The sequence below is a fragment of the Salvelinus sp. IW2-2015 genome, linkage group LG4q.1:29, assembly GCF_002910315.2.
Source record: "Salvelinus sp. IW2-2015 linkage group LG4q.1:29, ASM291031v2, whole genome shotgun sequence".
In the NCBI taxonomy this organism is placed as follows: domain Eukaryota; kingdom Metazoa; phylum Chordata; class Actinopteri; order Salmoniformes; family Salmonidae; genus Salvelinus; species Salvelinus sp. IW2-2015.
Genome location: NC_036842.1, coordinates 11638499 through 11663109, shown reverse-complemented (window position 1 = coordinate 11663109; position 24611 = coordinate 11638499). Strand labels below are relative to the sequence as shown.

Below are 24611 nucleotides of genomic sequence, written 5' to 3'. Positions count from 1 at the left end.
GGCTGAATGCATTCCTGCTCCTACAGACACAATACCACAATACCACAGCATCCATCACAGCTGGGACTGGTAGACTAGCAGCCAGCCAATCAGGAACTGGGAGATTTGCCTTGTGGCAGACATGCCACTGACAGCCTCCAATATGGATCTTAACCTGTTTCTACATCCTAAAGTGAAGAGATTTTATTCCCTGCATTTTGGCTAAGGCTTTATGACTTAGAGAAATGTTTTGTGGGAGATGGAGAGATGAAGGTAGAGGAGAGATTGGCTCAGAAAACACACACTGACACTCTTTCCTAAAACACACACACACAGAGAGAGAGAGTAGCACTTGTTGATTTCCATGAAGGATCAAAGCAGCTGTTCAGGGTGGAGTTGGGCAGCTTGAACCTCACAACCAGCAAGAGTTCAGAGCCTGATCGTAAGGCTGACTAGACAGAGGTGCTCACAAGGTGGCTCTGGTGTGTGTATTAGTGTGTGATTGTGGTGTGTGGGTGTGGCGGTTGTAATATTGATTATAACTTACTCGGATAACATGGTCAGGAACAGTTGTGCTTGTGGTAGATCTTTATCAGTCCCTTCCAAGGATGAAACTACCCATCTCCTGTGGCCTGACTCTGAGCCTGGTTATACACCACAACACCCCCAACCCTTGATGAAAATGTGTGAAATCTCTGGAATGTCCCAGGGATCAGCGTTGTAGGTAGAGGTCGACCGATTTATGATTTTTCAACGCCGATACGATTATTGGAGGACCAAAAAAAGCTGATGCCGATTAATGGTCGATTTTTAATATATATATTTGTAATAATGACATTTACAACAATACTGAATGAACACTTTTATTTTACTTAATATAGTACATAAATAAAATCAATTTAGGAAACATGTTCAATTTGGTTAAATAATGCAAAAACACAGTTTTGGACAAGAAAGAAAAGCAATATGTGCCATGTAAGAAAGCTAAACGTTTAAGTTCTTGCTCAAAAACATAGAACATATGAAAGCTGGTGTTCCTTTTAACATGAGTCTTCAATATCCAGGTAAGAAGTTTTAGGTTGTAGTTATTATAGGAATTATAGGACTATTTCTCTCTATACCATTTGTATTACATATACCTTTGACTATGGATGTTCTTATAGGCACTATAGTATTGCCAGCCTAATTCGTGGGAGTTGATAGGGCTTGAAGTAAAAACAGCCCTGTGCTTCAAGCATTGCGAAGAGTAGCTGGCAAACGCAGGAAGATGCTGTTTGAATGAAGCTTACGAGCTGCTGCTGCCTACCACCGCTCAGTCAGACTGCTCTATCAAATATCAAATCATAGACTTAATTATAATATAATAAACACACGGAATATCTGTTGTATTTATGGGATGCCTTAGGTCATTAATATGGTCAAATCCAGAAACTAAATTTCGAAAACAAAACGTTTATTCTTTGCAGTGAAATACGGAACCGTTCCGTATTTTATCTAACGGGTGGCATCCCTAAGTCTAAATATTGCTGTTACATTGCACAACCTTCAATGTTATGTCATAATAATGTAAATTCTGGCAAATTAATTACGTGTCTTTGTTAGGAAGAAATTGGTCTTCACACAGTTCGCAACGAGCCAGGCAGCTCAAAACTGCTGCATATACCCTGACTCTGCTTGCACTGAACGCAAGAGAAGTGACACAATTAGTTAATATTACCTGCTAACATGAATTTTCTTTTAACTAAATATGCAGGTTTAAAAAAATATATATACTTGTATTGATTTTAAGAAAGGCATTGATTGTTTATGGTTAGGTACTTGGTGTAACTGACGGTGCTTTTTTTCGCGAATGCGCTTGTTAAATCATCACCCATTGGCGAGTAGGCTGTGATTCGATGGATAAATTAACAGGCACCGCATTGATTATTTGCAACGCAGGACAAACTAGTTAAATTAGTATTATCATCAACTATGTCTAGTTAACTAGTGATTTTGTGAAGATTGATTGTTTTTATAAGATAAGTTTAATGCTAGCTAGCAACTTACCTTGGCTCATTGCTGCACTCGCGTAACAGGTGGTGAACCTGCCACGCAGTCTTCTCGTGGATGTGCAATGTAATCGCGTCAAAAAAATGCCGAGTACGATTGTTATGAAAACTTGAAATCGGCCCTAATTAATCAGCCATGCCGATTAATCGGTCGACCCTCTAGTTGTAGGCTCTGAGCCCAATCTGTTTTTCATTCGTGTGTGTGTGGTGTGTGTGTGTGTGTGTGTGTGTGTGTGTGTGTGTGTTGTGTGGTGTGTGTGTTGTGTGTGTGTGTTGTGTGTGTGTGTGTGTGTGGTGTGTTGGTGTTGTGTGTGGTGTGTGTGGTGTGTGTGTGTTGTGTGTGTGTGTGTGTGTGTGTGTGTGTGGACAGGGATTCATAGAGGGGGCCACCTATTGCTCCAATACTGAGGAAGGGAGCGAGACGTCTGAGACAGGCTTCAAACGTAGAGTCGAGTTTCAACCTGGTGCAGAACAGGAAGCTAGGGCTTAACACGGGAAGCAAACCAACATCAGGAAATGAACACATATTAAAACCTGTAAGATGTAGTCGGCAAATACACAGTATATAGCATTGGATTGTAATAACACAAATGCATTGTGTGATTTGATTGGTACAAATGACGGTTGAATAACTTCCCATGCCTTAGGTGGGATACTACAGTGGGAGAACAAGTATTTGATACACTGCCGATTTTGCAGGTTTTCCTACTTACAAAGCATGTAGAGGTCTGTAATTTTGATCATAGGTACACTTCAACTGTGAGAGACAGAATCTAAAACAAAAATCCAGAAAATCACATTGATGATTTTTAAGTAATTAATTTGCATTTAATTGCATACATAAGTATTTGATACATCAGAAAAGCAGAAACTTAATATTTGGTACAGGAAACCTTTGTTTGCAATTACAGAGATCAATGTTTCCTGTAGTTCTTGACCAAGGTTTGCAACACACTGCAGCAGGGATTTGGCCCACTCCTCCATACAGACCTTCTCCAGATCCTTCAGGTTTCGGGGCTGTCGCTGGGCAATACGGACTTTCAGCTCCCTCCTAAGATTTTCTATTGGGTTCAGATCTGCGAGACTGCTAGCCACTCCAGGACCTTGAGATGCTTCTTACGGAGCCCACTCCTTAGTTGCCTGGCTGTGTGTTTCGGTTGTTGTCATGCTGGGAAGACCCAGCTACGACGATCTTTCATGCTCTTACTGAGGGAAGGAGGTTGTGGCCAAGATCTCGCGATACATGGCCCCATCCATCCATCCTCAATACGGTGCAGTCGTCCTGTCCCCTTTGCAGAAAACTCCCCAAAGAATGAGTTGTTCCACCTCCATGCTTCACGTTTGGGATGGTGTTCTTGGGGTTGTTACTAAACCTCCTGTCTTCTTCCAAACACGGCGAGTGGAGTTTAGACAAAAAGCTCTATTTTGTCTCATCCAGACCACATGACTTCTCCCATTCCTCCTCTGGATCATCCAGGATGGTCATTGGCCAAACTTCAGACGGGCCTGGACATGCGCTGGCTTGAGCAGGGGACCTTGCGTGCGCTGCAGGATTTAATCCATGACGGCGTAGTGTGTTACTAATGGTTTTTTTGGAGACTGTGGTCCCAGCTTCTTCAGGTCATTGACCAGGTCCTGCCGTGAGTCCTGGGCTGATCCCTCACCTTCCTCATGACAATTGATGCGCCCACGAGGTGAGATCTTGCATAGAGCCCCAGACCGAGGGTGATTGACTACGTCATCTTGAACTTCTTCCATTTTCTAATAATTGCGCCAAAGCAGTTGTTGCCTTCTCCCCAAGCTGCTTGCCTATTGTCTGTAGCCCATCCCAGCCTTGTGCAGGTCTACAATTTTATCCTGAATGTCCTTACACAGCTCTCTGGTCTTGGCCATGTGTGGAGAGTTGGAATCTGTTTGATTGAGTGTGTGGACAGGTGTCTTTTATACAGGTAACGGAGTTCAAACAGTTGCAGTTATACAGTAAATGAGTGCGAGAACAGGAGGGCTTCTTAAAGAAAAACTAACAGGTCTGTGAGACTGAATTCTTACTGGTTGGTAGGTGATCAAATACTTGTCATGCCAATAAAATGCAAATGATTTACTTAAAAATCATACAACGTGATTTTCTGGATTTTTGTTTTAGATTCCGTCTCTCACAGTTGAAGTGTACCTATGATAAAAATTACAGACCTCTACATGCTTTGTAAGTAGGAAAACCTGCAAAATCGGCAGTGTATCAAATACTTGTTCTCCCCACTGTATAAGTCAGTGTGATTCTGTTCCTAGGCCGTCATTGAAAATAAGAATTTKTTCTTAACTGACTCGCCGAGTTAAATAAAGGTAAAATAATAATAATTCTAGATCACTATTAGGAAGGTTCTTTCTCCAGCCTGAGGAGTGAAATGAGAAGAATTTGGTGCTCTGCTGTATCTCAGCAGGGTTCCCAGTTCTCAGAAGACCCTTTCCTGGTTGAAGCTGTAACTATGTCGCTACCCCCCTCTCTCTGTCTCTCCCCTCACCTTTCCCATTCCTCTACTKAGGAGAGCGGTGCAGGAAAAGGGATGAATATGTCATGTCAACAGTAATCAAATCTCCCTGTAACAAGGCTTACCTCATGTCTGTGTTTTGGGCTGGGAGAATAACGACCCCAGTTCCCAAAGCTCAACCAGGGGTCACATTGCTCTGTTTAGCGAAAGTAGGGACTTCTTAATTTGCAAGAATATTTAGGATCTCGTAAATGAGATCATTTGACCCAAAATATGAACTTAGTGCTTGGTTTTCMCATTCATTACAGCTTGAAAAGCGAATGTACTTTTTGTGGTATGCAAAATGAATTATTTGTAGTTTAAAAAGAGTGCTGGGCTTCCAGATGTTGTCCTGGTCAGTCCTCTCTCTGTGTTGAGATTTGTCCCCTGTTGTTCATTTAACATTCTAAACTTTTGAACATGAAAAAACAAACATATGCAAGTGAAGCTTTTAGCAATCACTCTTCAAAAACCATTTGCCCCAGAGAATATGAGATAATTGAGAGATAAAAGAAAATAAGTAGTTGAGGCCAAATGGTAGAGAGGCACTGGAATAGACGGAGAGAGACGTTGAGTGATAAAACGCAGTGAGTGGATGATGTGTGTGTTATCTGAAGTAAATGTATACAGCAGCGTTATATTTCTTTCCCAGCTTAATAACTTCCCTCCACTTACTATGGTGCTTATGACCCTGTTCCCTCTCTCGTCAATACAGCACCACCTGTTTCATTCCTCTGTCTCCTTTTCTGGCAATATTGCTCTTTCCTTCTCTCRCTCTCTTATCTTTCCCCTCTACTTTATCCCACCATCCCTCCATTTCAAATTCCTTCTCTCGCTCTCTGACTGAAATTCCTTTGTTGCTATATTTAATTTACCATTTGATGTATTTGGTTATCGTTTAGAGTTGAAGGTTTACGTACATAAATCCAGGTTGTGTATGTTTGAGTGCTGGGAAGTCCTTTACGTCAGTGCTGAAAGCTGTCTGGTTGTGATTTATGTGGGTTATCTGGTTGTACTCAGCACAGGTAAAGCCGAGATTCGCTATGATATACATTAATTAAGCAATAAGGCTCGAGGAGGTGTGGTATATGGCCAATATACCACAACTAAGGAGTGCCTGGATACAGCCCTTAGCCGTGGTATATTGACCATATACCACAAACCCCAGAGGTGCCTTAATGCTATTATAAACTGGTTACCAACGTTATTAGAACAGTACAAAGTACTATTTTGTCATACCCATGTTACACAATCTGATAAACCAACATTCAGGGCTCCAACCACCCAGTTTATAATATATCATTCTATTCTGGTAATCTACAGGTTTTTTTCAACTCTGTGTGTGCTGGGTTGTGCAAATGTGTTCCTCCTCCGTGTTGTTTCTCATCGGTCTGAGTGGCTTTGGTTTAGTGCTGTGGAGAAAAAGCTATAACTCTCCTTGCCATTCCATGCTGAAGGCACATTGGGGCAATGCCAATAGTGTAGMCCTGTGGACTTTGACACACAGCGCCTCTGCCGCAACAGGAGCTGATGCAGTGGAGCACACAGGAACCACGTTGGATGGGAGGCTGTTTTGGATTGCTGCTGTCTGCTTCAGCGTGGACATGGTTAGGGAGCTGAGATGAATGTTGGTGGATGAACTTGACTTCACATGGCCACTTGTCAGTCTGATTGGCTTTTATCTAAATAATCTGTATCTTTAATGTACTACATGTCAACACCACTTTACCATAGCCCCCCTGAGACTCATAGACAGCTTTTCAATAGATGATCTATAAAAGCACTACTCTTTAAAGTGAAATTCTGTTGTATTGGCGTTTTTAACCTGTGAGGGCGTTTTAGCCAGCATTAGCACTGTCAGGCCGTTTGAGAGCCCTCAATAGATTTGACTCTGGGCTCATGTGGCTTCCATGGTGCGAGTGGCACGTGTTGATCACGTCACATGCTGCAATGTCAACCATGTTTTCGTTTTCGTATTGATATGTCTGTGCAAATTTATGACGCCCCTGACACATGATGTTTACAGTGTTATTGACGTCACTATGAATGATCCCAGTCACATGTAAAGTCTTGTAAGCTTTCCAACCTAAATGCCTTAAAAGGGTTAGGACAAAGTGGTTTATCTGCTATGTATTGTGGTGTGGGACATACGGCTTGAGTTATGATTATGTGTTTCGGATTTAAATCGAGAAAAATAAAAGACTAGTAGTCAGGCAGCTCAGCTTGCCAAGGTAAACCCCCAGAGTCTAAAATCACATACCGTGTCTGTACCGTCTGCAAAGGTCTGAGCGTATCGTACAACATGGTGGTTTTGAGGGTATGGTGTTTTAGGAGCAAATTGAAAACGTATGTTGTCTTGAAGAGATGGAGCATGAATAAGTCTTTATGTTACTGGAGTGGTAAGAGTTCAACATCCGCTGGTGACAGAAAACTTCTAGAAGAACGTTTAGAAGTTCACCAAAGGTGATTGACAGTCTAGGGAACATGCATTTGCTACAGCACTTCCGTCACTGAGACGATGTTCAATCTGAGACGATGTCTATGTGAATGTTGGGTCACCTTTACTTGTCATACCTTTTGACCTCTATCCTCTTCACCCTCAGGTCCACACCAAGTTCCACTGTCGCCAGGCCCACGCCCCAGGAACAGACACCTCCTGTCTCACCTTCTCCTACGACGGGACAACACTGGCCTCTCGAGGAGGTGGGATCTATCAGCCTGCCTCACTACTTACCTGATTCCTCCTTACTACAGTACATCACCAGTATAACATGAACGTCAGCGTTGCCTGACTGTGCGTTCAACAACACTGTACTGTAGCTCTGTACCTGTGTGTGTATACATTGGAGCGAGTCCCTCTGCCCCAGCCCTGACCCCGTGCTTTCAGGGGAGATGTAATGTCTGAACACGCATCCACAAGTCTGTTGCTTCAGCGGGGAAAGAGCTCATCTCTTCCCCAAAGTGCAAATAAAGACAGCCAGTCTGTCACCATCAGCGAAGCTGTGCAGCACACATGCAGATCTTCCATACACAGAAGCAGAGGGGTTTCCTCCGTCTTAGCGTGTGTTCTGTTCTAGCCATACGTCCCTCTGAGTGGGCTGTATGCTTGGCCCGCGATGCCTCAGCCTTAGATCATGCCTGTGTTGACTCTCTCATCAGGGTGCCAGTGTTCCTTAACCATTATAGTTTCCCAGAAGGTCACTGTTGAGTTAAGAACAAACTGTCTTTTACTGTACATGACTGACCAGGCTGTGGCCTATGGTACGTAACACAGGAGAGAGTTGTACATCAGGGCACCGTGAGATAAGTACAATACCTCTTGAATAACTTCCATTTTCTCTGCCAGGTGATGACACTCTAAAGACCTGGGACATCCGTAACTTCAAGAAGCCTCTGAATGTGGCTACAGGGCTTTCCGCCTTCTTCTCCATGTGAGTACTCCTGTCATTATTCCCTTGATTAATCATTGGTGATTTGAACAGTCTTTATGGGATTTCCTGTGATGACTTTAATATAACTGGTTGGTACTACCTACATGTGCAGGGTACAGTTCCTGAGAACAAATGAAGGACTTTTTTTTTTTTAAACGTGCTTGTCTAGTATCAGCTGGCTGAAGTGTGATGTGTGGCTGTGTCCCGAACAGGACAGACTGCTGTTTCAGCCCTGATGACAAGCTGCTGGTGACGGGGACGTCGGTGAAGAAGGACGAGGGCAACGGGAAGCTGGTGTTCTTTGACAGAGCCTCCTTCCAGAAGGTTTATGAGATAGATGTCACCAACGCGGTGAGAAATTCTTTAACTGTGACTTTAATTCTTTAACATTCTTTAACTCTGACTTCAACAGTAATAATAACTGACCAGAATGACTACATCGTATTCTCAGGTTTCATTTAATTGTGTTGGTTCACAGACATTATAATAAAAACATGTACATTAAAAATCAAACAGTAATAATTGGTTGAAGGGGCAACATTCATTTATGTACATTGCAGACTTCCCTAGAAAGTCCCTAAAATGTAATTTCCTCTCAGGATTTGGGGTTTGTCCTTGTGTTCCATATTAAAACTCTCCTACATCAGTCTAAGCTCTCATTTGGGCAGGAAATAAATCGTGTCTGTTCAGATTAAGGGGTTTAAGATAATTTCCCATTTAACCCAAGATTAATTATCCCCAGCAGGGATTAGAGCTACTTTACAACCACTACTGTGACTGTACAGGCAGGATAGGAGGGTTATCCTGGGGAATACTGCACACTGCTGAACTCTATTAGTAAGTTCTGATACTGTAGATACTGCTGAACTCTATTAGTAAGTTCTGATACTGTAGATACTGCTGAACGCCAAACTTAATCACTCAGGCCTGGTGTCTACTGGTTCTGTTGCCTTGTGTCAGTAGCAGTGAGGGTTTTTTGATGGCCAAGTTCTGTTTTAACAGTCCTGCGGGTAGAAAATGTGTGTTATTATAGAGGCCCACACAGCCCCTCCAATATGTGTTCCTGTTGATATGAGATGTAGATTTCATTATGAACAATTCATGGAACAAGTGACCTTAAGCTTTGTATCACCTTTGTATCACGTCATTTAATTCAAGCCATGCGTGTGTGTCTGAACATCAGAATTAGCCTACATGTATCCTTGCTACATTTCAATAGTGTTAGCCTTTTCTCTTCAACCATCTGACTTGAGTTATGGCTGTGGGTCTAAACATGGCCACCTGTGCTATCTCTGAATGAGAACAGAATACTGATGTTTCCCCCAACTCTGTGGTTTGCCAGTAGCACGATCATCTTTCAGTGCAGGGACAACTGGAAAACCCAGCTCAACCCATCCAAGCCAGGAGAAAAGAGTCAGGAACACGGTTTGGGGCCTAGCCAAGCCAGGAAAGAGAGGCGTAATGTAACCCTACTCTCTGCCAATCATCCCCGTCAAGTGTTGGCAGAAGATGCTTTTCCAATTGATTCAGTAGAGAAGTAACTGGTCTAACTAGCAAAACATTGTATAGTCCATTCACATACACATATTAATGTACATGTGAAGTAATGYACTCTACAATCTAGCATGTAGGGAACCTACTGTACATGCTACTTGTTGCCAAGGCAAAGGGCACGTAGGTGTAAAAGTGATCTTCTGGAGATACAGCCGCTCCAGACGCTCTTCTCACCGACACTCCGCTGCAGCGTCTGTCTAGCATTAGCTGATCAGAATAGCTCCCTTCACCAGGGTAGATGGGGATTCAGATCAGAAGGCTGCTGTGAGAGAGAGAGATCTGTCTGTGCAGAATTGAAACCACACCGCCAGCCCCAGGTTGAAAGAATGTTCTCTCTGTGTCATGTGGTACAGTATGCGCAGCGCAGCTCTTTTTCCATTCTCCCCTTTTCTACCAATCCCTTTCCATCTCTTCTTGCTCTCTCTCTCTCCCCCCACCCCGGCCCTCTCCAGTGGATTTATCAGAGTGTATGTGTAGTCAAAACAGTGAGGTCTGACAGAGACTAACTCAGTATGCCTCTGGTCCAGGCTTGACAGCCAGGTTCTCCTATCCTCTGGGGGTTTACAGCGGCCGCGTCCTACCTGCCAGCCGGCTGCCGTCTCTTCTCCATGTATGTTTGACAGCCGGCCTGGCACAGCCTACAGAGAGAGAGAGCGAGAGACAACTCTTAAGTGCATGTACCCATGTATATTTAGTACCTTCCCCATTCCAAATCAGATAAGCAGAGCTCTGAGGTGTTAAACGTTTGTCTTTGCAGCAGATGTAGTTATTTCTGGGGCGACGTGCACTCGGGTGACCTGACCAATGAGCTGTTTACTGTGTTTACACCAGCCGTCCCCGCTCTGAGATGGGTTAAGAATTTAAGTGCTGTCTTTATGAAGCGGTGTACCAGGCGGTCGAGTGAAAGGCAGGGCTACCAATCATCTCCGACTAAACAGTCTACATAACCCCTGGACCCGGGGCATAAGCTGTGCTATGGCGTGGAGGAGTTTTTAGCCTGGGTTAGGTAAATACTCCAGCCACTCTAAGCTTATCTCTGTCGATCACAACGGGCATGAAGCAGGTGAGGACTCACAGACTCACTCCAGCTGAGATACAGTGGGAAATACCTCTGAGAAATGCCTATCAGTGAGAGTACTGGTGGATGTAGCAGTCCCGGGAACCCTACGGTAGATTCCTCTGGGGAGAAATGGCAAAGACCCAGTGGGTGTAATGGGTATTTATTTCTGGTGGCTGGGTGTTGTGTGTCGGTGAGGCGTTGTCCCAGCCTCACATTCTCATAGTGTGTCACATCTGTGCGTTGATGTCTGCACTCGCTACACTTCACTTCTCACGCTTGATGGCTCTCGAACAGTAGCCTGCCTCTCCCTCTCCTGCTCTTTGACACAGAGGCTTTCATCTTTAGTGTGAGGAGGGTGGAAGGTGGAACAAGGGCCATGGTGGTTCTCCTCTTTGTGGCTCAGTACGTTGCTCCTCCACAAGGGCATATCTGGTGGTCATTCTGATTTCAGTTATGGGGTGCTGAGGCAAACTCGGACACTTTCATTGAGATTTTCCCATTTAATGGCACCAACGCTAGTTTTCTGTCTGCTGTGGTAAATAGTCAGCTGTGGCATGGGAAAAAGGGGGGTGATAGTTAGGCTTTGTATGAATGTGTCCTTACAACCTTGTGTGGAGTAGGAGTGTAAACTGTATTCCCCACACTGTAAACACACGGCTCTGAATATCCACATTGGAACCCTCTACTGCTCAGCGAGGCTACTGCATAGCTCTGCTGACTTGGGCTGGGCCATACCTGGCTGGGCTGAGTCAGTTGGGTTGGATCGGACTTGTTCTGCTGGTCTTGGTTCTGCTGATCTTGCCTGTGTTGGGCTGAGCTCTGCTAGGCTCGGTTCTACTTGGTTCTTGCCTGTGTTGGGATTCTGCTGGGTCAAGTCTTTGAGCTGTGATTGAGCTCCACTGGAGTGGAACGGAATTCCTCTCTCACAATGCTATGCATGTGTTGTGATTGATGTGCTCCGGTACCATAGCGACCGTGATAGGCTGTTTTACACACTGCCCATTGATTGTCATTGAAGCATCTCTACAAAGGGCGCTTTGGTTCATTACACTATACACACACACACACACTGACACTGACACAGTTCTGTCCAGATACGTTTGTGCAGCATGTTTACACATTTCACATTTCTTTAAAGTTCTGATTGGGAGCATTTTCTAGATCTTCTAAATCATCAATTACTTCACCACATGGTCAGTGGGGCAGATTAACCCTGACATGTCCACTACACTCACTCACCCGTCACCACAGAGCTGCTGGAGGTGCCTCATGGGTCTGCTAGGCAAGTCTTTGASGATCTGGGATGTTGTGGGGAGGGGCTGTTTGGCTGACTGTGTTTATGTAAGTGCATGATGTGTAATGCCTAGGTATTGTGGGAATATGTGAGTTCCTAATAGTATGTGTGTGTTTTGGTTGCTGTGTGTTGGTCCCCTTACCAACTGGAGCCCGGTGGGAAGCTGAACAGCTGGGCGTTAAGCAGCTTTCAACCTGTCACAGACCCTCCCCACAGCACCACCCCTAGTCCTAACCGCCCCCATCCTGTCCCATCCCCCACTGGGCCACTGATTTCCACATCCACACTAATACTCCAGCCATGGTCTCTGCTTGTAATACTGCCCACTGCCCAGCATCATTCATAAACCCTTTTCATTATTTATTTTAATACAAAACGCTATCCTTTGTGAACTAAGAAATCATCATTATTCCTCCCTCTTTGTCACACACACAGTCATGCATARAGGAAATTGCACCTCAGTGTGAGGGAGTAGGGCTCTGACGGTCATGGGATTTTGGATGACGGTAATTGGCCAGACAAATGACCACGGTCTATGTACATTGAACACAAATATAAACGCAACATGCAACAATTTCAAAGATTTTACTGAGTTGCAGTTCATATAAGGAAATCAGTCAATTGAAATATATTCATTAGGCCCTAATCTATTGATTTCACGACTGGGGATACAGATATGCATCTGTTGGTCACAGATACCTTAAAAAAAAGGTAGGGGCTTGGATCAGAAAACCAGTCAGTATCTGGTGTGACCACCATTTTCCTCATGCAGCGCGACCTCTCCTTCGCATAGAGTTGATCAGGATGTCAACGGTATCTCTGTGCATTCAAATTGCCATCGAAAAATGCAGTTGTGTTCGTTGTCCGTAGCTTATGCCTGCCCATACCATAACCCCACCGCCACCATGGGGCGCTCTGTTCACAGCGTTGGAATCAGTAAACCGCTCGCCTACACGACGCCATACATTCATCCGTGGAGAGCACACTTCTCTAGCATGCCAGTGGCCATCGAAGGTGAGCATTTTCCCACTAAAGTCGGTTACGACGCCGAACTGCAGTCAGGTTAGGACCCTGGGGAGGACAACGAGCATACAGATGAGCTTCCCTGAGACGGTTTCTGTTTGTGCAGAARTTCTTTGGTTGATGTGCAAACACACAGTTTCTTCAGTTGTCCAGATGACTGGTCTCAGATGATCCCGCAGGTGAAGAAGCCGGATGTGGTGGTCCTGGGCTGGCGTGGTTACATGTGGTCTGCGATTGTGAGGCCGGTTGGATGTACTGCCAAATTCTCTAAAACAACGTTGGAGGCGGCTTATGGCAGAGAAATTAACATTCAGTTATCTTGCAATACCACTGATGGACATTACTGCAGTCAGCATGCCAATTGCACACGCCCTCAAAACCTGAGACATCTGTGGCATTGTGTTGTGTGACAAAACTGCACATTTTAAAGTGGCCTTTTATTGTCCCCCAGCACAAGGTGCACCTGTATAATGATATGCAAGTGGAAGGATTATCTTGGCAAAGGAGAAATGCTCACTAACAGGGATGTAAACACATTTGTGCAGAAAGTTTGAGAGAAATCAGCTTTTTGTGCGTATGAAACATTTCTGGGATCTTTTTATTTCAGCTCATGAAACACTTGACATTTTACTGTTATGAAGGATATTTTATTTTCATGGCGGTTTTCGCTAATTGTGCCATCCCTATGCGTGAGAGCAATGCATCCTCTTCCAGCCCTCTGTTTTGGCCCCTTTGTTACAAAGAGGGTCTTCGAGAGAGGGACGAAGAGAGCTCAAAAAGCCTGAGGATTCTGCTCTACATTCAGAAACATCCCGACGTCCAGCTACTACTGTCCAGCCGCTACTGTGTTAGCTGCCACACATCTGCTTTGCAACTCTCAGAATTTCAACCTATCGACTGGAAGTCTCTACACACATGCACTCGTAGGTGCTTCATCACTGCTAAATACTTTTGCGTACACACAAACACCACACACACACACACTCTGGATGAGCGTGGTCACATTTGCCCTTGGCAGCGAGCCATCTGTCATACACAGACTGAAGGATCCAGGCCGCGTCCTGACGACCAAATATAGTCAGCTAATGCAGAGACCACTCCGACAGTTAAAAACCTGCCTGTGTCCGCTCCAGCAGTTATCAATAAGAATCATTTTAATCTCATGTTACAATCGAATGTTCACCATGTTTCTGAAAAGCTCATCCCCTGTCTCTGTTTCTCTTTGTGTCGTTTTCAGGGTGTGGTGCGGTGTCTCTGGCATCCCAAGCTGAATCAGATTATGGTGGGGACTGGAAACGGACTGGCTAAGGTCTACTACGACCCTGTCAAGAGTCACAGGTACGCTGCGCTGAGAATGCTTACCTTTATGGTAGCTGTGGACGGAAGTTGTTTTTCATGACGAGTTTTTAGCTGTCCTGTACATCATCAGTCTTTTTCTGACTTCACTGTACAAACTCCCATTGAGAAATGATAGTGTGTATATTTGATAATAGGTCTGAAGTAGTGTTGCACGGTATACTGAAACGTCGGTACTTTTTTGATACTAGAACATGACAAACGGGTCGGCGCTAGAATTTTTGTTACTTTCGGTAGTTCTGTCATATGTGAAGTCTCACGTCATGTACGGATTGAAAGGATTGAGTCGGTCTAGTAATTTGTCTGAGTCTTCTCAAGGGGGCAGTAGTAAGCTAGCCAGGCTACTTGCGCTTGTGCATGCAGCTGACACAGCGAGAGCCACTTTTGGGAAGCAAGCGAGGGGAGAGAAAATGCCGACAGCATGGCTTCTTCGAACGAAAACATACCTCCATGCCCGCAGCTTGTTGACAAAAATGGCTCCTGAAGCGAAATATGGGAATACTTTCCTTGCAGAGCAGATGAGGGCCAGCCCACCCAAACAACTATGCAAAAAGTGTTACAAGGCCGTGCAGTGSAAGGGAGTTTTAGTTCCAAAACTACTTAAAAAATATATATATATTCACACATGACATTTGCATTGTAACGTTATTCTACTAGTATCTACAGGGCCATCGGAATGTTTTTCAAACCCCTTGACTTTTTCCACATTGTGTTGTTTTACAGCCTGAATTTAAAATGGATTAATAGTTTTTTTCCCACTGGCCCACACACAATACCCCATAATGTAAAAAAAAATCTTTTTTTTGATTATTATTATTATTTTTTGTAAATAAGTATTCAATCCCTTTCTTATAGCAAGCCTAAATAAGTTCAGGAGTGAAAATGTGCTTAACAAGTCAAATAATAAGTTGCATGAAATAATAGTGTTTAACATGATTTTTACCTCATCTCTGTACCCCACACATACAATTATCTTTAAGGTCCCTTAGTCGAGCAGTGAATTTCAAACACAGATTCAACCACAAAGACCAGGGAGGTTTTCCAATGCCTCGCAAAGAAGAGCACCTATTGATAGATGGGTAAAAAAACGCAGACATTGTATATCCCTTTGATTTCACCCTGAGGCCAATGGTGACTTTAAAATAGTTTGTTTAATGGCTGTGATAGGAGAAAACTGAGGATGGATCAACAACATTGTAGTTACTCCACAATACTAACCTAATTGACAGTCACAAGAAAGAAGCCTGTACAGAATAAATATATTCAAAAACATGCATCCTGTTTGCACCAAGGCACTAACGGAATACTGCAAAAAAAATGGAAAAGCAATTAACTTTTTGTCCTGAATACAAAGTGTTATGTTTGGGGTAAATCCAATACAACACATTACTGAGTACCATTCTCCATATTTCAAACATAGTGGTGGCTGCATCATGTTATGGGTATGCTTGTAATCGTTAATGAATTGGGAGTTTWTCAGGATAAAAAAGAAATGGAATGGAGCTAAGCACAGGTAAAATCCTATAGGAAAATCTGGTTGTCTGCCTTCCACCAGACACTGGGTGATTAATTCACCTTTCAGCAGGACAGTAACCTAAAAGGCCCAATCTACACTGGAGTTGCTTACCAAGAAGACAGTGAATGTTCCTGTGTGGCCGAGTTACATTTTTGACTTAAATCTACTTGAAAATCTATGGCAAGACCTGAAAATGGTTGTCTAACAATGATCAACAACCAATTTTACAGAGCTTGAAGAATTTTGAAAAGTATAATGGGCGAATGTTGCACAATCCAAGCTCTTAGAGACTTACCCAGAAATAGTCACAGCTGTAATCGCTGCCAAAGGTGCTTCTACAACATATTGACTCAAGTGTGTGAATACTTATGCAAATTAGTTATTTCTGTATTTCATTTTCAATACATTTGCAAACATTTCMAAAAAATKATGGGATATTGTGTGTAGATGGGTGAGAAAAAACATACACTACCATTCAAAAGTTTGGGGTCACTTAGAAATGTCCTTGTATTTGAAAGAAAATATTTTTAAAAGTCCATTAAAATAACATCAAATTGATCAGAAATACCGTGTAGACGTTGTTAATGTTGTAAATGACTATTGWAGCTGGAAACGGCAGATTTTTAATGGAATATCTACATAGGCGTAAAGAGGCCCATTATCAGCAACCATCACTCCTGTGTTCCAATGGCACGTTGTGTTAGCTAATCCAAGTTTATCATCTTAAAAGGCTAATTGATCATTAGAAATCCTTTTTGCAATTATGTTAGCGCAGCCGAAAACTGAAACATGCTGGCCATCAAGGCAGAGTTGCAAAGAAAAACCCATATCTCAGACTGGACAATAACAATTAAAGATAAAGATGGGGAAAAGAACACAGACACTGGACAGAGGAAGATTGGAAAAAAGTGTTATGGACAGACAAATCTAAGTTTGAGGTGTTGGGATCACAAAGAAGAACTTTCGTGAGACGCAGAAAAGATGCTGGGGGAGTTCTTGACGCCATCTGTGATGGTCTGGGGGTGCTTTGGTGGGGGTAAAGTGGGAGATTTGTACAGGGTAAAAGGGATCTTGAAGAAGGAAGGCTATCACTCCATTTTGCAACGCCATGCCATACCCTGTGGACGGTTGGAGCCAATTTCCTCCTACAGCAGGACAATGACCCAAAGCACAGCTCCAAACTATGCATTACCGGTAACTATTTAGGGAAGAAGCAGTCAGCTGGTATTCTGTCTATAATGGAGTGGCCAGCACAGTCACCAGATCTCAACCCTATTGAGCTGTTGTGGGAGCAGCTTGACCGTATAGGTACGTAAGAAGTGCACATCAAGCCAATCCAAYTTGTGGGAGKTGCTTCAGGAAGCATGGGGTGAMATCTCTTCAGATTATCTCAACAAATTGACAACTAGAATGCCAAAGGTCTGCAAGGCTGTAATTGCTGCAAATGGAGGATTCTTTGACGAAGGCAAAGTTTGAAGGACACAATTATTATTTCAATTAAAAATCATTATTTATAACCTTGTCAACGTCTTGACTATATTTCSTATTCATTTTGCAACGCATTTCATGTATGTTTTCATGGAAAACAAGGACATTWCTAAGTGACCCCAAACTTTTGAACGGTAGTGTATATTTAATATGTTTTGAATTCAGGCTGTAACACAACAAAATGTGGAATAAATCAAGAGGTATGAATACCTTCTAAAGGCACTGTAAATTAAAATTATTTTTGAGTGACAATGACACGTACATATATTCAGCATGACATTCATGTGAGCATTATAATATGACAACCCAAAGGTAATGTGAAATGCACTCAACTTATGACAGCAGTATATTTAGAGTACTTTGTTTGTCTGGGCTTGTGGGCTTGCTAGCAGTAGCCACTAGCCCAACAGCAGCCCTGGGTGGAGCATTGCATCCTGGGAGTTAAAATGTACTCTGGGAATCGTATGCTGTGCAATATTCATTGTATTTCTATGGTAGTTTTTATTGCAAAAGGCCCGTAGAGGCCTGGATACCCCTATCCCGGCCAACACCTCAGCACCCCCTGCAGCAACTTGCCAAAGCCCCCCCCCCCCCTCTCCTTACCCAAATCTAGACAGCTGATGTTCTGAAAGAGCTGCAAAATCTGGATCCCTACAAATCAGCGGGCTAGACAATCTGGACTCTCTCTTCAAAAAAATAAAAAAAAATGTTGTTGCAACCCCTATTACTAGCCTATCAACCTTCTTTCGTACGTCTGAGATCCCCAAAGATTGGAAAGCTGCCGTGGTCATCCCCCTCTTCAAAAGAGGAGACACTCTAGACCCAAACTGTATAGACCTATATCCATCCCGCCCGCTTTCGAAAATCTTTGAAAGCCAAGTTAACAAACAGACTCAATCGCCTTGGCTTCTCAAATGACTGCCTCACCTGGTTCACCAACTACTTCTCAGATAGAGTTCAGTGTGTCAAATCGGCAGTCTCTATAGGGGTGCCACAGGGTTCAATTCTTGGGCTGACTCTTTTCTCTGTATGACATCGCTCTGCTGCTGGTGATTCTCTGATCCACCTCTATGCAGACGACACCATTCTCTATAAAACTGGCCCTTTGGACACTGTGCTAACAAACCTCCAAACGAGCTTCAATGCCATACAATACGCCTTCCGTAGTCTTCAACTGCTTAAAATGCTAGTAAAACTAAGTGCATGCTCTTCAACCGATTGCTGCCCACACCTCCCGCCCAACTAGCATCACTGGACGGTTCTGACTTAGAATATGTGGACAACTACAAACACCTAGGTGTCTGGTTAGACTGTAAACTCTCCTTCCAGACTCACATTAAGCATCTCCAATCCAAAAATAAATCTAGAATCGCCTTCCTATTTCACAACAAAGCCTCCTTCACTCATGATGCAAAACATACCCTCGTAACACCCTCAGCAAACTGGATGTAGTCTATCACAGGGCCAGCCGTGTTGTCACCAAAGCCCCATATACTACCCACCACTGCAACCTGTATGCTCTCGTTGGCTGGCCCTCACTACATATTCGTCGCCAAACCCACTGGCTCCAGGTCATCTATAAGTCTTTGCTAGGTAAAGCTCCGCCTTATCTCAGCTCACTGGTCACCATAGCAACACCCACCCGTAGCACACGCTCCAGCAGGTATATTTCACTGGTCATCCCCAAAGCCAACACTTCCTTTGGCCACCTTTCCTTCCAGTTCTCTGCTGCCAGTGACTGGAACGATTTGCAAAAATCACTGAAGCTTATCTTATATCTCCCTCTCTAACTTTAAGCATCAGCTGTCAGAGCAGCTTACCGATCACTGTACCTGTACACAGCCAATCTGTAAATAGTACACCCAACTACCTCATCCCCATATTGTTAATTAACCTCTTGCTCTTTTGCACCCCAGTATCTCTACTTGCACATCATCATCTGCACATCTATCACTCCAGTGTTAATGATACATTTTAATTATTTCGCCTCTATGGCCTATTTGTTGCCTACCTCCCTAATCTTCTACATTTGCACACACTGTACATATATTTGTTTCTACTGTACGTTTGTTTATGTGTAACTCTGTGTTGTTTTTGTTGCACTGCTTTGCTTTATCTTGGCCAGGTCGCAGTTGTAAATGAGAACTTGTTCTCAACTGGCCTACCTGGTTAAATAAAGGTGACAAAAAACAAAAACAAATAGAAGCTTCAAAGTGTGTGTTTTATGTCGTTTTGGCTCAAACTATTCATATAATACATTAAATGATTTGGGTATAATGAATGTCATTTGACCCAATATTAAGGCCATAGATGAGCAACTTCAGCTTAATGTGTATCAAATTATATTTTAAAACCGTTTAGATGTACTTTTTAAATGATTTTGTTGTCTGGTATGGTTTTGCATAATGATTTAATTATTATTGTTATTTAATAAGATGTTTTATTTTTTCAAGCAATTTAATATAGAACGGAAGATATTCTATTTGTTAATTTTGTTGTTCTACCATTTATCAACATATTGTTCAATGTTTAAAAACTAAAGCCCAGTGGTTATTCAGTGACTTAAGCTAATACACTTTCTTTTTTTGCTGTGGTATTGTTTCGGTATCGAGTATCGTTTTGGTATCGAGTATCATGATATTAAACCTGGTATCAGTATGGAAGTCAATATTGTGGTATCGCGACAACACTAGTCAGAAGTGGGTTGTCTAGACTCCATCCTGTTAGGAGCCGATCAGAAGAGACTGCTCTGTACTGTATCTAACCTACAGTCACCCACGTTTGAGAACGGTGTCTCCCACGTCATGAAATATGAACTATGGTGTCTCCTCTATCTCTCTGTGTGTAGGGGAGCTAAGCTGTGTGTGGTGAAGAGCAAGAGGAAAGAGAGGCAAGCGGAGACACTGACGCAAGACTACATCATCACACGTAAGTACCTCAACACACACCTGTGCATTATTTAGTATGAGATCTACAACACACCTACCATATACCATCTATGATCACTTAATTCTTTCCTAGCTAGTAGCTCCTTGTAGTCATAACTCAAGTTAAACAGTAGCTGTCGATCYTAACACTGTCATATAGGCATTATAGACCCTCTTTCCCTCAGGGTAACTCGTTGTGCAAGGCATACAATTTAGTCCGTTTACGAGGTGGACAATTACCAGAGCAATTTGGCTTAAGTGCCTTTCTCAAGGGCACTACAGCGGTAGGAGCTACCTTGAACCAGCTACAACCATCTGGTCACCAGTGACCTGCTCCGTCCCATATGTCACGGTGTTCCAGGAAGGACAGCCATCCTAGTCTAAAACGCACTGCACCAGATCACAGAAAGCCCCCACATTACTGCATGATGTGGAGTGGGGGGGCTTGTGAAAGCTTGTTAGACGATCGGAATACTATACACACATACACCATGTTTTCCGTCAGGAAAATGTAGCGCTAGACATTTGACCGTTCTTCTTACTGAATTCCGATGCACACTTTGAAGATGTTAGAAAAACTGTCCACATGTACTTTTTCTCAGACAACAAGACCAGTAACGATCAGCAAAATCACTAGCCTGTGTCAATCTACTATTCCCCCATAGTATAAAAGTTTACCTATTATTTTGGTCAGCTTGTTGAGAAGGAAATAGCCTATCCCGAATGAATAGAACCAGTAGGTTCATTAAAAGCAATGAGGCTGATGCAACATTTAGCTTAAAATGTTGATAAACTATTATTTCTTCAGTAGGCTATGCACCAATGTTCGTTCCACACTGCACTGCTAGCGGTTTCATGTGACAGAGATGAAAATATCCGCTAGAAAGAGGGGAGATCTAAAGATGTAAGAACTAGCATGGGTTGCTAATATGGCTAGGATTGTGCCTTCGGCTACTGAACGGTGAAAGAAAGTTGATTTGAAAACCAATAGAACATGAGAGAAATAGGCTACTGGTTTCAATGACATTTCCAGATGCCCATTTGAAAACCAGTAGCCTATTGTTTTATAAGAACTCTCCAGATGCCATTGAACCAGTAGCCTATTGTTTATAAAGACTTCCAGATGCCATTGAAACCAGTAGCCTATTGTTTTATAAAGACTTCCAGATGCCATTGAAACAGTAGCCTATTTGTTTTATAAAGACTTCTCAGATGCCATTGAAACCAGTAGCCTATTGTTTTATAAAGACTTCCAAGTGCCATTGAAACCAGTAGCCTATTGTTTTATAGACTTCCAGATGCCATTGAAACAGTAGCCTATTGTTTTATAAAGACTTCCAGAGCCATTGAAACCAGTAGCCTATTGTTTTATAAAGACTTCCAGATGCCATTGAAACCAGTAGCCTATTGTTTTATAAAGACTTCCAGATGCCATTGAAACCAGTACCTATTGTTTTATAAAGACTTCCAGATGCCATTGAAAACAGTAGCCTATTGTTTTATAAAGACTTCCAGATGCCATTGAAACCAGTAGCCTATTGTTTTAATAAAGACTTCCAGATGCCATTGAAACCAGTAGCCTATTGTTTTTATAAAGACTTCCAGATGCCATTGAAACCAGTAGCCTATTGTTTTATAAAGACTTCCAGATGCCATTGAAACCAGTAGCCTATTGTTTTATAAAGACTTCCAGATGCCATTGAAACCAGTAGCCTATTGTTTTATAAAGACTTCCAGATGCCATTGAAACCAGTAGCCTATTGTTTTATAAAGACTTCCAGATGCCATTGAAACCAGTGCCTATTGTTTATAAAGACTTCCAGATGCCATTGAAACCAGTAGCCTATTGTTTTATTAAAGACTTCCAGATCCCATTGAAACCAGTAGCCTATTGTTTTATAAAGACTTCCAGATGCCATTGAAACCAGTAGCCTATTGTTTTATAAAGACTTCCAGATGCATTGAAACCAGTAGCCTATTGTTTTAATAAAGACTTCCAGACGCCATTGAAACCAGTAGCCTATTGTTTTATAAAGACTTCCAGACGCCATTGAAACCAGTAGCCTATTGTTTTATAAAGACTTCCAGATGCCATTGAAACCAGTAGCCTATTGTTTATATAAAGACTTCCAGATGCCATTGAAACCAGTAGCCTATTGTTTTATAAAGACTTCCAGACGCCATTGAAACCAGTAGCCTATTGTTTTATAAGACTTCCAGACGCCATTGAAACCAGTAGCCTATTGTTTTATAAAAGACTTCCAGATGCCATTGAAACCAGTAGCCTATTGTTTTATAAAAGACTTCCAGATGCCATTGAAACCAGTAGCCTATTGTTTTATAAAGACTTCCAGATGCCATTGAAACAGTAGCCTATTGTTTTATAAAGACTTCCAGACCATTGAAACCAGTAGCCTATTGTTTTATAAAGACTTCCAGATGCCATTGAAACCAGTAGCCTATTGTTTATAAAGACTTCCAGATGCCATTGAAACCAGTAGCCTATTGTTTTATAAAGACTTCCAGATGCCATTGAAACCAGTAGCCTATTGTTTTTAAAGACTTCCAGATGCCATTGAAACCAGTAGCCTATTGTTTTATAAAGACTTCCAGATGCCATTGAAACCAGTAGCCTATTGTTTTATAAAGACTTCCCAGATGCCATTGAAACCAGTAGCCTAATTGTTTTTAAAGACTTCCAGATGCCATTGAAACCAGTAGCCTATTGTTTATAAAGACTTCCAGATGCCATTGAAACAAGTAGCCTATTGTTTATTAAGACTTCCATATGTCATTGAAACCAGTAGCCTATTTCTCTCATGTTCTATTGGTTTTCAAATCAACTTTCTTTCACCGTTCAGTAGCCGAAGGCACAATCCTAGCCATATTAGCAACCCATGCTAGTTCTTACATCTTTAGATCTCCCCTCTTTCTAGCGGATATTTTCATCTCTGTCACATGAAACCGCTAGCAGTGCAGTGTGGAACGAACATTGGTGCATAGCCTACTGAAGAAATAATAGTTTATCAACATTTTAGCTAAATGTTGCATCAGCCTCATTGCTTTTAATGAACCTACTGGTTCTATTCATTCGGGATAGGCTATTTCCTTCTCAACAAGCTGACCAAAATAATAGGTAAACTTTTATACTATGGGGAATAGTAGATTGACACAGGCTAGTGATTTTGCTGATCGTTACTGGTCTTGTTGTCTGAGAAAAAGTACATGTGGACAGTTTTTCTCAACATCTTCAAAGTGTGCATCGGAATTCAGTAAGAAGAACGGTCAAATGTCTAGCGCTACATTTTCCTGACGGAAAACATGGTGTATGTGTTGTATAGTATTCCGATCGTCTAACAAGCTTTCACAAGCCCCCCCACTCCACATCATGCAGTAATGTGGGGCTTTCTGTGATCTGGTGCAGTGCGTTTTAGACTAGGATGGCTGTCCTTCCTGGAACACCGTGACATATGGACGGAGCAGGTCACTGGTGACCAGATGGTTGTAGCTGGTTCAAGGTAGCTCCTACCGCTGTAGTGCCCTTGAGAAAGGCACTTAAGCCAAATTGCTCTGGTAATTGTCCACCTCGTAACGGACTAAATTGTATGCCTTGCACAACGAGTTACCTGAGGGAAAGAGGGGTCTATAATGCCTATATGACAGTGTTAGGATCGACAGCTACTGTTTAACTTGAGTTATGACTACAAGGAGCTACTAGCTAGGAAAGAATTAAGTGATCATGATGGTATATGGTAGGTGTGTTGTAGATCTCATACTAAATAATGCACAGGTGTGTGTTGAGGTACTTACGTGTGATGATGTAGTCTTGCGTCAGTGTCTCCGCTTGCCTCTCTTTCTCTTGCTCTTCACCACACACAGCTTAGCTCCCCTACACACAGAGAGATAGAGGAGACACCATAGTTCATATTTCATGGTGGGAGACACCGTTCTCAACGTGGGTGACTGTAGGTTAGATACAGTACAGAGCAGTCTCTTCTGATCGGCTCCTAACAGGATGGAGTCTAGACAACCCACTTCTGACTAGTGTTGTCGCGATACACAATAATTGACTTCCATACTGATACCAGGTTAAATATTGATACTCGATACCAAAACGATACTCGATACCGAAACAATACCACAGCAAAAGAAAGTGTATTAGCTTAAGTCACTGAATACACTGGCGTTAGTTTTTAAACATTGAACAATATGTTGATAAATGGTAGAACAACAAAATTACACAATAGAATTCTTCCGTTCTATATTTAAATTGCTTGAAAAAATAAAAACATCTTATTAAATAACAATAATAATTAAATCATTATGCAAAACATACCAGACAAACAAAATCATTTAAAAAGTACATCTAAACGGTTTTAAAATATAATTTGATACACATTTAACTCTCTC

The 24611-nt window shown here is 42.5% G+C and overlaps 1 protein-coding gene across 1 annotated transcript in view; it reads left to right on the top strand.

The window, feature by feature from the left end:
• LOC111961442 (WD repeat-containing protein 70-like) overlaps positions 1–24611 on the top strand; it is an 88022-nt gene that overhangs the window by 51442 nt on the left and 11969 nt on the right. The window contains 5 exon segments of the mRNA XM_023983710.2: positions 7156–7255; positions 7899–7983; positions 8196–8334; positions 14152–14252; positions 20123–20202. Coding sequence (XP_023839478.1) covers positions 7156–7255; positions 7899–7983; positions 8196–8334; positions 14152–14252; positions 20123–20202 — 505 coding nt within the window.